This window comes from Hippopotamus amphibius, chromosome 17 (assembly GCF_030028045.1).
Source record: "Hippopotamus amphibius kiboko isolate mHipAmp2 chromosome 17, mHipAmp2.hap2, whole genome shotgun sequence".
NCBI classification, from domain to species: Eukaryota; Metazoa; Chordata; class Mammalia; order Artiodactyla; family Hippopotamidae; genus Hippopotamus; species Hippopotamus amphibius.
The window spans coordinates 15,823,365-15,835,427 of NC_080202.1; the positions used below are offsets into that span (position 1 = coordinate 15,823,365).

The 12,063-nt window shown below is 44.0% G+C and overlaps 1 protein-coding gene across 4 annotated transcripts in view; it reads left to right on the top strand.

Annotated features, from left to right (window-relative positions):
- Positions 1-12,063, top strand: part of PHF12 (PHD finger protein 12) — a 37,727-nt gene that overhangs the window by 15,310 nt on the left and 10,354 nt on the right. For all 4 annotated transcript variants that reach the window (XR_009049991.1, XM_057715663.1, XM_057715664.1 and 1 more), the window contains exons 3-6: positions 4,699-4,771; positions 7,362-7,755; positions 9,033-9,153; positions 10,366-10,498. Coding sequence is in view for 3 of the 4 variants with exons in the window: in XM_057715663.1 (XP_057571646.1) it covers positions 4,699-4,771; positions 7,362-7,755; positions 9,033-9,153; positions 10,366-10,498 (721 nt within the window). In the remaining variant the exon portion in view is untranslated. The remainder of the gene's footprint in view (positions 1-4,698; positions 4,772-7,361; positions 7,756-9,032; positions 9,154-10,365; positions 10,499-12,063) is intronic.

Consider the following 12,063-nt stretch of genomic DNA (forward strand, 5'->3'; position numbering starts at 1 on the left):
ATGGGGGAAGGAGCTTTAAGATGGGTGGGTGAGGTGGGGAAGTCCTCAGGATGTGTATGTGAGTACTCTGAGACTGCAGAATCTCCTTTCTCCCTGGAACCCTTTCTCTGTTGACAGTATTTCTGATATGGAACAAAACTAGTCTGTTTGCAGAACAGCATCTTCCGGAACTAGTTCCTGAACTTATTACCCCAGTGGCAGCCTGTCTTTCCTTGAGCCATTTCGTGAATCCTTTTCCTCTACATGTTTGAGTTGAAAAACTGCCTTCTAAATAGCTTAAAAGGAATTGCTCGAAGCAAAGAGGAAAGAAACATCATCATGAGAATGCTTTACGGTGGGTGATTCCTGTGTTGCAACCATGCTTATAATGATCATTTTCGAGAAGCATAGACCTTCCTTCCGTATCCGTCTCATCTTTGATATGACTGCCTTCTCTCAAGATACCATATTTTCAAACTTATTTCAAGGTGCATGTTCTGTCTCTAAGAAAGCAGCAAAATCCCAGCAGTGCTTCAGTCTTTTAAATGTTCTGTGTTCATCCTGGAGACAGCACTCTGATTTTCCTGCACGACTCCCTAAACTCTTAGCCTGCATTTTAGGAGGATCATGTGGCTGTAATCTAGAATTCTGAGAAATGTCTGTTCTTTTTTTTTTTAATAAATTTCTTTATTTAGGTTGCATTGGGTCCTCGTTGCTGCATGTGGACTTTCTCTAGTGGTGACGAGCAGGGGCCACTCTTCATTGCAGTGCGTGGGCTTCTCATTGTGGTGGCTTCTCTTGTTGCAGAGCACCAGCTTCAGTAGTTGCAGTGCGCTGGCTCAGTAGTTGCAGCACGCTGGCTCAGTAGTTGTGGTGCACGGGCTTAGTTGCTCCGTCGCAAGTGGGATCTTCCCAGACCAGGACTCAAACCCGTGTCCCTTGCATTGGCAGGCAGATCCTTTACCACTGCGCCAGCAGGAAAGTCTCAAAATGTTTATTCTTCAGTGTGGTGTCTCTAAAAGTGATCCTTTAGAAACCAACCAGAAGCTACTTTTGAGAGCCTGTTAATACAGACTGTAAACATTTTACCCCTGTGTTAAGAAAGAGAAATCAAATTGTTTAAAGAGGGTAGGTTATGGTATGAAGTTCAGGCTTGCAAGTGTGGACTTTGACTCTGATGTCTTCTTATTGAAAATATAGGTAATTTCATGTGATTTAACCACCAAACCACCAGACACAATTTCATGTGTCTGCCCAACCACATTGCCTTGCCTCATGGCTTTTGGGAGGGGGGATTACAATCACTTCTTAGAAGCCCATTCTTTTAATGTTCCCCAGTTCTTTAAGTTTTATTGAGTACCAGCTATGTGCTAGGCATTATGCAGAGTGTAGAGATACAAAGGTAAATGAGGCAGAGAAGGGGATTCAGGTACATAATAGTTCAGTATAGTATGGCGCAGAAGTGCTGTAGGGAATCAGGCTATCAGGAGACTTCCTGGAAATAATGCCTGACTTGTGCTCCAGAAGATACGGAGTTCACCAGATGGCGTGGAGGTGGCTTAGCTTTTGTGGTTGTGGGTGGCAGCTCTGGAATGAGCAGAGATACAGGGTTGAGAAACTGTATGGACTGTGTAGGGAGCCACCAGACTAATGGAGCTGGGGAAGGGGCAGGGTTCTGGTCTGCAGTACTGAGGAGCTTGAACTTTATCCTGATGGGGTAAGGGTGATATTGAAGGGCTTTTTAATAAGGAGACTGATATGATCAGAATTGTGGCAGAATTATTTTGCCAGCAAGGTTGGAAATAGATTGAGAAAGGCAGGAAGGATGACCAGGGCACCATTCACATCTTGGTAAAAGATCTAAGCCACTGCCACCTTGCCTCACCCTTCTCTGCTTTACATGTTTGGTGTAGGGTATCTTGGTGCAAAACACAAAGCCAGTAGGCAGATGAAAAGAAATGATGAAAAACATAATCAGAAATGACAGGCTTTTCAGGGTTAATTTTAATATGACAACTGCTGAAGCACAGCAGAGTCTGTAGGCCTTTGCAAATTTACATGCATGCATTTCATTAGTTTGGATATGGTCTTTGCAAAAATATATTGGAGAGAATTAGGGAAGACTTTACAGGTGACATTCGCTTGTGGTCCTTGAGGGTTCAGAGACCTGTCGCAATAGGCCAGTGTGCCTCCAGTTTTCTGCTTCCTGGTAAGCATCCTCCTGGGTTCCCACCAGGGAAACAGAGAGGCTAGGAAGCAGTGAGCTGTGAGGGCTTGGTGGACGTCATGACATGTATGCTCAGGACTCCAGGGAAGCATTGGCAAAGCAGAAGCTAGGAAAATTGTCAAGACAAATGCTGTTTTAGGTAGAAACAGTAAAGCAGCCTAGCATTAAGGCCTGGGACTTAAGGGAGAGTCCTTATATATTCATAGTCTCTCTCTCTCTCTCTCTCTATATATATATATATATATATGTGTGTGTGTGTGATTTTGAATATAGTTTCCTGTGTTATACAGTAGGTCCTTGTTGTTTACCTATAGTAGTAACAACACCTATATAGTAGTGTGTATATGTTAATCTCAAACTCCTAATTTATCTCCCCCCATCCTCCGCCGCTGCATTATCCCCTTTAGTAACCATAAATTTGTTTTCTGTGTCTGTGAGTCTTTTTCTTTTTCTTTTTTAATGTTTATTTTTTTAATTAATGTATTTATTGGCTGCATTGGGTCTTCATTACTGCACATGAGCTTTCTCTAGTTGCAGTGAGTGGGGGCTACTCTTCATTGCAGTACGTGGGCTCCTCATTGCAGTGGTTTCTCTCTTGTTGCGGAGCACGGGCTCTAGGCACATGGGCTTCAGTAGTTGCGGCACATGGGCTCAGTAGCTGGAGCTCACAGGCTTAGTTGCTCTGCGGCATGTGGGATCTTCCTAGACCAGGGATTGAACCCATGTCCCATACATTGGAAGGTGGATTCTTAACCACTGTGCCACTAGGGAAGTCCCTATTTCATTCTTTTTTTATGGCTGGGTAATATTCCATTGTATATGTATACCACATTTTCCCTATCCATTCATCTGTCGGTGAACATTTACATTGCTTCCATGTCTTGGCTATTGTAGATAGTGCTGCTGTGAACATTGGGAAGCATGTATCTTTTCAAATAGAATTTGCATTTCTAATAAGTTTCCAGATGATGCTGATGCTACTGGTCTGGGGACCACACTTTGAGAACCACTGCTGTATAGACATTATAAATGTGACCCTCCTAAGAATTTAATGAAGTTTCATATGGTTCTTGGCATAACCTTAATGGAAATAAGTGATCTGGAGGAGCAGTAAGGCCAGCCCTACACAGCTGTAATTTTGATTCAGTATTGACTTAGTGAGTGACCACTGTGTGTACAACCTCTATGTAATACAAAGAAGGAAGAGATCCAGTCCTTGTCTTGGTTCCTCTAATAAAAGAAATAAGAGAATTGTCACAAAGGGAAAGCATAAGAAGGATGCCTGAGTAATCTGAGAAGAGCACATGGAGGAGATGTGTGCTGTTATCTCTTGCGGAGTAACAAACTACTCCAAAACTCAGTGGCTTAAAACAGACACTAGTCACCGTCTCTCACAAATCTGCATGTTGACTAGGCTCAGCTGGGTGGTTTTTCTGTTCACATTGTTATCTGAGCCTGCAGTTATTTGGAGGCTCAACTGAGCTGGCATGCTCCAAAATGACTCAGTCACATGGCAGTAGCTGGTGCTAGCTGTTGGCTCGGAGTGCCTTGTCTCCTCCATGTGACCTCTCAGTATGAGAGCAAGAGCTCTGAGATGGAACATTCCAAGCATGTAAAAATGGAATCTGCAGATCTCTTCAGACCCAGCCATGGAAGTTACAACATTGTCATCTCTGCTGCATTCTGTTGGTCAAAACAAGTCACAAGAGGAAATTCCCTGGTGGTCCAGTGGTTAGGACTCCACACTTTCATTGCTGGGGGCACAGGTTCAATCCCTGGTCAGGGAACTAGGATCCCAAAAGCCACAAGGCACCGCCCAAAAAAACAAAACAAAACAAAACAGTCACAAGACAAGCTCAATTCAAGAGGAAGGAAATGGACTACTTCTGGGTAGAAGGAGTAGCAAAAAAATTGTAGCCATCTTTAATCTATCATAGGCTGATTGAAGCAGGCCTTATAGGATAAATAGGGTTTTGATAGGCATAGCTTTCAAGAGGAAGGATTCTAGAGGAAGAAATAGCAAGTCTTCAGTTTAGCTAGGGGAAAAAGTACCCCAAAGGGGCCTGGGAAGATGGAAGAGGGGACCATGTTACAGAGGGCTTTGAACAGCAGATGGAAGATCTTGGACTTACACTGGCAGACTTTGAAAAGATTGTGGAGGACCTCTCTCTCAGTGATTTTATTAGCATGGTGCAGAGTTTGGAAATGACTCTTCAAGGCTCTGAACTAGTTCATTATATCTCTCCCTGTAAGCCCAGTGTTAACAGCTCTGGATTTGGCTTCTCTTTCTAAGATATGGGAAGGGATGCTCACTCCTTAGGTTATTGTAAATGATGCCAAGTAAGCATTTTGAAGGATGAAAGAACCCAAGCAGTGCTGCAGGACTGGCCAGGAGTTGAAGGACATGCAGCTTTGTGTTAGACCTAGTTAGGCTTTTCCCTGCTGCATCAAAGGCTTAGTTACTTAGCCTTGCCCTTGTCTTTTCCCTGCAGTAACCCTCCACTGAGTGAAGAGATGTTGCCTCCTGGGGAGTGGATGTGTCACCGGTGCACTGTTCGCCGAAAGGTAATAATGCTGCTTTCTGAAGGCTTTGCTCAGAATGCCAGATCTAGAGTACTGATATTCTGTAGCTAAAACAGCTTGACCCTGAAGGCATTTTCGTCCCTTCTTCTTGTCTCTTCCAGCCCTGGAATCACCCTCACACTCCCCATGTGACTGTTTAGAATCCAGTAGGTCTTAAAATCCAAACATGGGCTGGTGAAATGGGCAGAAAAGGTGTGTTAATTTACTGAGCCATGTTCACTCACTAGTGACAGGAGTAATCTGAGCTCCTTGTAGACCTCCTGATAAGTGACCTGAATGTGGTAGCCATATCCATGGCCGAAAGTGGCTGGAGGAGAAGGCTGCTTCTCCAGCTTGATAGAAAGAGGATTCCCCTCAACCCAAGGCAAATAAGTTGCTATATCCAGAAGCTTGGCCAGGTGTGTGGGGTGGAGAGGGCTTGGACCCACTTGTACCCAGGTTACCTGACCTCTCTTTAGCTCCACTTTCCTCAGCTTTGATGATTCAGTACTGGCTTTGGGAATACAATTTTCTGCTTTGAGAACTTTTGTGGGGTACAAAAGCTAAATGCTCCCTTATCAAAAAAGGAAGTAGGTGTGCTTCCACCCAGATTATGAGAGACCTAATCCTTGAATTATAGGCTGTGGATTAGAATTTGTCTGAATTGTAAACCACTCCCTGCCTCCCCCTCTACACTAATTATACACCAAGCAACTTTCCTTTGTTGTGACATCACCTCTTTTCCTGGCCCCTCAACATGATGTCACAATGAATGATGACTTCCTTGGTTGCAGAAACAGGATGAGATGATTCAGAGATTGTGGTTTATGTGTGTAACAGTTTTCAGCCTTTAAGAAGAAGGTAAACAATTAGGCAGACATGATTTTTCAGTGTGTGCCTAGGGTTCTTATTAAATAGCAAGCCAAGGCCAATTCAACTACCTAACCACAGCTGTAGTTTGATTTCTCTTGAAGTCCACAAACCAGGTGTTGTCCAGCTTGTCCTCCTCCCAAGATCTCTGCCTGTGTGTCCGCAGCTAGATTAGAGTAGGGCAGTTAGAGGCACCTGCCAGCCAGGAGGCCTTTCAGAAACTTGCCACTCAAAGAAGCTGGACTTGAAAGGGTTGGAAACAGCTGTGGCAGAAGAGGTGAAGCCAGGAAAAGATGATGAAGAAGAGGAACTAACATTGTTTTACTGCTCAGAATAGCTGGGTATTTTACATGTGTATCTCATTTAATCCATACAGCCAACTATGGTACTGGTGGTATTATCTCCATTTTTAAAAGGAAGAAACTGAGGTTCAGTTCCTCTGAGTACTTACCCAGGTACTCAAATTGACAGAGCCAAGATTTGAACCAAATCCTATCTCACTCCAAAGCTGTATTACTTCTTCATCAATTTTCTAGAAACAGAGCTACTTACTGGGGATTATATTATAGTATACCTTTTTCTACATAGTGTGCTTTTCCTGAAATGCCACTTGGACCTGCTCTCAGATGACCTCTATGCCTACCAGTGCCAAATCTACCTCTTGCACCACCCCCACCTCTATGCCCCTCTGGCCTCCTGCAGTTACAGTGAAATGGATTGAAATGATACACCCTGTGGGCCTCATCAACCTCTGATGTTCAGGTCTTATTCCTAGTGGAGGCTGGATCTTCCCCCAACTCAGAGCCATCCCTTTTCGTATATGTGATGCTCTTTATCTTACCATGTCCCTGAGAGGAGGAGAAGAAAGGCTTTACTAGTCTCACTTTACACAGAGAACTTCCTGCCCTCCAGCCTGAGTCACCTAAGGTCACAGGGAATCAGTGGCAGGACTGGGACAAGATCCCAGGTCTCCTGACTGGAGACCAGTTGCAAACCTTCATTTGGCCACTCTGTTCAGAGCCCCAGAGGAAAATGTGTTATCATTCAGTCCTACTCTGTACACTTAGTCTTTTTCCATGTCCCCACCTTTCCATTCAAAAAGTGTCACTTTCATAGTTCTAGTTAAACTTGAGGCCTTGAAAGCCACCATTCTTGGCTGCCATGTTTGCTGGGTCATTGCCCTCTGCACACCACCCTTCCCTCTTGTGGTGAGGTTGCCTTGCAAGCCAGCACCCAGCCTCCCTGGACAGGGAGCTCTGCTTGCCCGTTTCACTTTTTACACTTGCTTTTGCAGACTTTTCTTTATTTTGAGCAAAGTTCTTAAAACCGTTCAGGACACTCCTGGACAAACAGCAGTGCTCTCCTTGATGCTCTACGTTATTCTCACTGTTCTTACTTAGTCTAAGTTTATTCTCACTGCATTAACTTTTTATCCCTTTACCCACCCTCCACCTTGTGTAGAGATATTGTGTATCGTGTGATTTGTATAATTGTTTCTAACTTTTGTACTTGTTGGTGATTCCCTGCTACAGTGGTTTTGCCAGCTTTAGTTTAGTTCAGCTATAGTTTTGTCCACTTTAACAGACCAGTGTTCCAAGTCCCCACATGGACGAGTCTCTGATATTAGAGACTTTTGGTTAGTGGTCTAGCAGGACTTTGTGGCGTGCATCTCTTTCTATTTTGTGATACTTTGTGTGATGGGCCCACCTGTTCATTTGCACAGAAACGAGAGCAGAAAAAGGAGCTGGGCCACGTCAATGGACTGGTGGACAAATCTGGCAAACGGACTACATCCCCCAGCAGTGACACTGACTTGTTGGACAGATCAGCTAGCAAAACTGAACTCAAGGCCATTGCCCATGCCCGGATCCTGGAACGGAGAGCCAGCCGGCCTGGCACACCCACATCCAACGCCAGCACAGAGACCCCCACCTCTGAGCAGAATGACGTCGATGAGGACATCATTGACGTGGACGAGGAGCCAGTGGCAGCAGAGCCGGACTATGTGCAGCCCCAGCTAAGGCGGCCCTTTGAGCTGCTGATCGCTGCCGCCATGGAGCGGAACCCCACCCAGTTTCAATTGCCCAATGAACTGACTTGTACCACTGCACTACCAGGTTAGCCAAACTGTCATATCCTCCCCCTGACCCCAGCTTTCCCAAAGGACTGTTGTCCAACCAAAGGGCTGTGCAGCCTGTGGGGTCACTGTCCATGTAGCCATTGTCTCAGGTTCCTGTTCTTGGTTCATGGAGAGATCTTTGAAGGTTTATAGTGCTACTCAATTTTCTATTTTCCACCCTTCCCAGTATCACTTAAAAAAAAAAAAAAAGGGTAATACATACATATAGTTCAAAAATCAAAAAATATTAAAAGGGTTACAATGAAAAATTTCCCACCCATCCCTGTCAGCTGTTTGCCTAGTTTCCACCTTCCTACCTCTCACGGATAACCACTGTTTGGTTCTTATGTATCTCCTGGAATTTCTTTGTGAGTATATACGCCAATACAAATATATGTTCATCATTTTTCCCTTAAACAGTGTACTTACTTAGCATCTTTCCATATTAATGTTGACATTCCTCAGTTTTTCTTAATGGTTGCGTAATAGCCCATTACATAGATTACCATAATTTATTTAACCAATTTCTTATTAATGGAAATTCTAGTTGTGTTTAATCTTTTGTTTCTACAGTGTTTCAACAAATAATTTTGTAAATACATCATTGTATACTTGTGAGTATATCTGTAGGATAAGTAGGATAAATTACTAATATTAGAATTGCTGGGTCAAAACTATGCATTTGTATTTTTTTAAAACTGCACTTGTAGTTTTGATGGATATTATAAATTGCCCTCCATTTCCTTTTTTTTTTTTTAATCAAGTCATGGCTTCTTGATACCACAAAGCATCTAGATGTTATTTTCTTCTTCCCAGAGAAAGTGAAATTGGCAGGCTTAAAAAACCTGCTGGTCAAAAGGATGCATACAGAATCACAGCTTTTCTGCTTTCTATAAAAATGTAGTTAAATTACAGTGTTTTCCTCAGCCACCTCCACAGAATAGTCTTTATTGACCATTTGACCAGGGTATTTCTATTTCTTAACTTGCCAGTATCTAACCTAGGCTTCTGACCACTTCATGTTTGCAAAATATTTAGATGTGTTTCTGTCATGGCGCAAGTGACTTGTGATCATAGTTCTGACTTAATGTCTCCCTTTTCCTCCTCTCTCATTCTTTTTCCCACTTGAAACTAGCCCGGGGGCCTCAGAAAGAGATCCATGTCCAGGCCTTGGCACACGCTATTACTAAGATCTGTTCCTCGGACTTGTTTCCATGTCCCAGACTAGGAACTCTGCGTCCAGGGGAAGTTCAACACTACCAATTTCTCTTCTAGGTTCTAGCAAGAGGAGAAGAAAGGAGGAAACCACAGGGAAAAACGTGAAGAAGACACAGCATGAGTTAGATCACAATGGTCTTGTTCCCTTACCGGTCAAAGTCTGTTTCACGTGTAACAGGTATTTTTCTTCCCTAGCAAGTGGCTCTTCTTCATACTCAGCAAGTGTTTTTTCTCTCTTCTATTACCTCTTCCAAACCACGTATGCTAAGTATAGGTAACCCATATTCTGATGGTGTGAGTACGAAGAGGCTGAGTGACTAACTGACTAGAGCTTTGAATGTTTAACAAAAGATTCTTAAAGAATCACGGTGCACAAGTACTGTAAACCGTGTTCATAGAGGTTAGAACGAGGGGAGTTGGACGTAAAATGAAACATGAGAAATTTAGACTTGCTAGCAGGAAGAACTCTGGCCACTCACGTCCCTGGAAAAGGCAAATGGTTTTTAAAGTGCTAGAGATGAATTTAAAAGTAGTACAAGTATCCATACTAGCTGGTATGCATCAGACTGGATGACTTCCAAAAGCCTCTAGGCTGCCCCAGTTGTAGCTTCCCTGGGACACTGGTTTCCTTCAAATAGGATCTCCTCAGTGACAGGAACCAGCTGCTTCAATTACTGAAGCTGGACTTGTTGGCTCGGATGTGTTAGAAGGGCAGGATAGCAGGAGAAAATAGCTATCAAAAAGAAATGTTCCACAGCAAAAGCTACAGGGAACTAGATAGTAGAGCAGCAGGACTCTAAGCCAGGCCCCAACTGTGGCTCCAGTGCATCTTAAGGACTCATGGAGTATCGTAGTCACAGATCATAATTGGCATTTGCTTACATGCCCTCCCTTGATCTATGCTTACGTGACTACATTACAGAATCATTTTCCCAGCACAACTCTAATTGTCAGTGTTGCTGAGTCCTTCATGCGGAAGAGAAATCTTTTCCTCTTGTAGTATAAGACTCTGGATAGGTTGCTAGTGGTTTTTTTTTTTTTTTTTTAACTGAGGTAGTTGCTTTCCTTTAAGGAGTAGAACGATCAGAGCAGCGTTGGCTGTCTTCCCTCAGTGGGTACCGAGCACTGGTCGTTCCTGCTCTGACAGCCACTTTAGCTCTACGCTAAACATTTACTGCTCCACATTCCTCTTAGAAGAGAGAATAATGAGGAACCTGGTGGTAGCCCCCAACTTCATCCATCTTCCTAATGGTGACCGTAACGGAATTATTGGGGAGGAGGGTGTGAGAGAACATTGTTAGGATTAAAGAAGGGAAGCTGTCCCACAGCGCAGAGTTCGCTTGAATTCTCCCACCTTGCCACAGAAATGGCTTATATCTCTTTTTTGCAGGAGCTGTCGAGTGGCCCCTCTCATCCAGTGTGACTATTGCCCTCTCCTGTTCCACATGGACTGCCTCGAGCCACCGCTCACTGCCATGCCCCTGGGCAGATGGATGTGTCCGAATCACATCGAACATGTGGTGGTAAGCACAGCAGTGTCCTTCAGTCCTCTCTGGGCACAGCTGGGGCATGAACTGATTCAGTGAAAAGCATAGTACAGTCAGCTTTGTACCAGAGCTCACTTTATTCTCTCAGATGCTAGTTTCTGCACACCATCATACTCAGTTCTGATTACTTTGACATGCATCAGCTGTGCATTTAGCCATTTCCCACAATGCCTTGTTTCAGTCACACGGGCAGCCTTAACCCACTAGCACTTGGTTGTTCATGAATAATTGCCTCTGGAATGAATCAAGCAGTTGGTGTTACAGCCCTAAAAGGGGGAGTGTATTAGATCCAACCTTATGCAAGTAAATGCACTTCCATATTTTCTTGCCTCTTAATTTTAGAGGGAACAAAACTAAGAAAATTCTAAAATATTTATTCTCGTAGCAGTGGCAGTTAACTGCCCGGTAACTTTGGAGAACTGAAGAATTGACACAGATAACGGTATTCCAGACAGTCAACCATTTATTGAACAGCTGCTGTGTCCTACGCACCAAATGCGGCTCTTGCCTTTCCCTTATTTTCTTCACAAAGACCTTGTATACACCATGGCATATAATAGGTGTTCAGTAAGTAAGTTGTCGAATGAATGAATGAATGAATGAATGAATGGTATGAGGGTTCTGTTATCTTATCTCCCAGGAGGTTTGGTTACATTTTCCAGACTGCTTCCTGGGGCTAGAATGGAACTGTAATTTGCTATCTCCAAAAGAGGTTTAGGACATTTCCTGGTAGGCAGGCGGCTCAGAAGGTTGAATGGGAGAGGGCCTCAGGCGGAGCAGCTCCCTCAGAAGAGCAGCCTTTCCAAATTAAAAGGGTGATTGCTTAAGACATTGTCTATCAAATGGTGATAACCATGGAATGACTGCTGACCTTCAGCATGGCAGTGTGCTCTCCACTTTGCACCTAGAGGAACTTCAGGTATACACTTGCACATAAGGGAGAACAGGTTCGCTCAGCCCTCTTCATTTGACTAATGCCACTCAGAAAGGTTTATGTAGGAGGAAGCCTCTCTCTGAGGCTCAGTGTTAGTGTCTTGTTTTGCCTCCTGCTGAACCAGAAAAAAAAACAACCATGAGCAGTCAACCCGACTGCTGTAAGAGCAGCTTTCTAGCAGATGAGAAATTATTAATTGGGTGACTTTTCATTAGCCACTTAGGGGTTTTTCCTAATTTACTAATTAGGAAGCTGCCACATAGAACTTTTCTTTTAATTAAAGTGTAGGGGACCACATGTAGAAGAGGGAAAGAGGCATAGTTTCTTTATGCCTTCTGTACACTGCTGTTCAAACTTTTCTTCCCTCCCTTTGGCCTCTGAGAGCAGTCCAGTGTTTTCTGCCTGCTGTAGAGCAAGACTCTGGTATCCAGTTGGGTGCATTAATGCTCCTTAGTACCGTGGGAGCGGAGTAGGGCAGGAGATACAGGATCCAGGTGCTGCTCTCACCTGTCAGCCAAGCTTGCACACAGGAAACAGTCTTGCTTCTGGTGGGAGAAAGCCCCTTGCTGAGAAGGGAGTTTGGCGCTCTGGGGCCAAGGCCTGCATT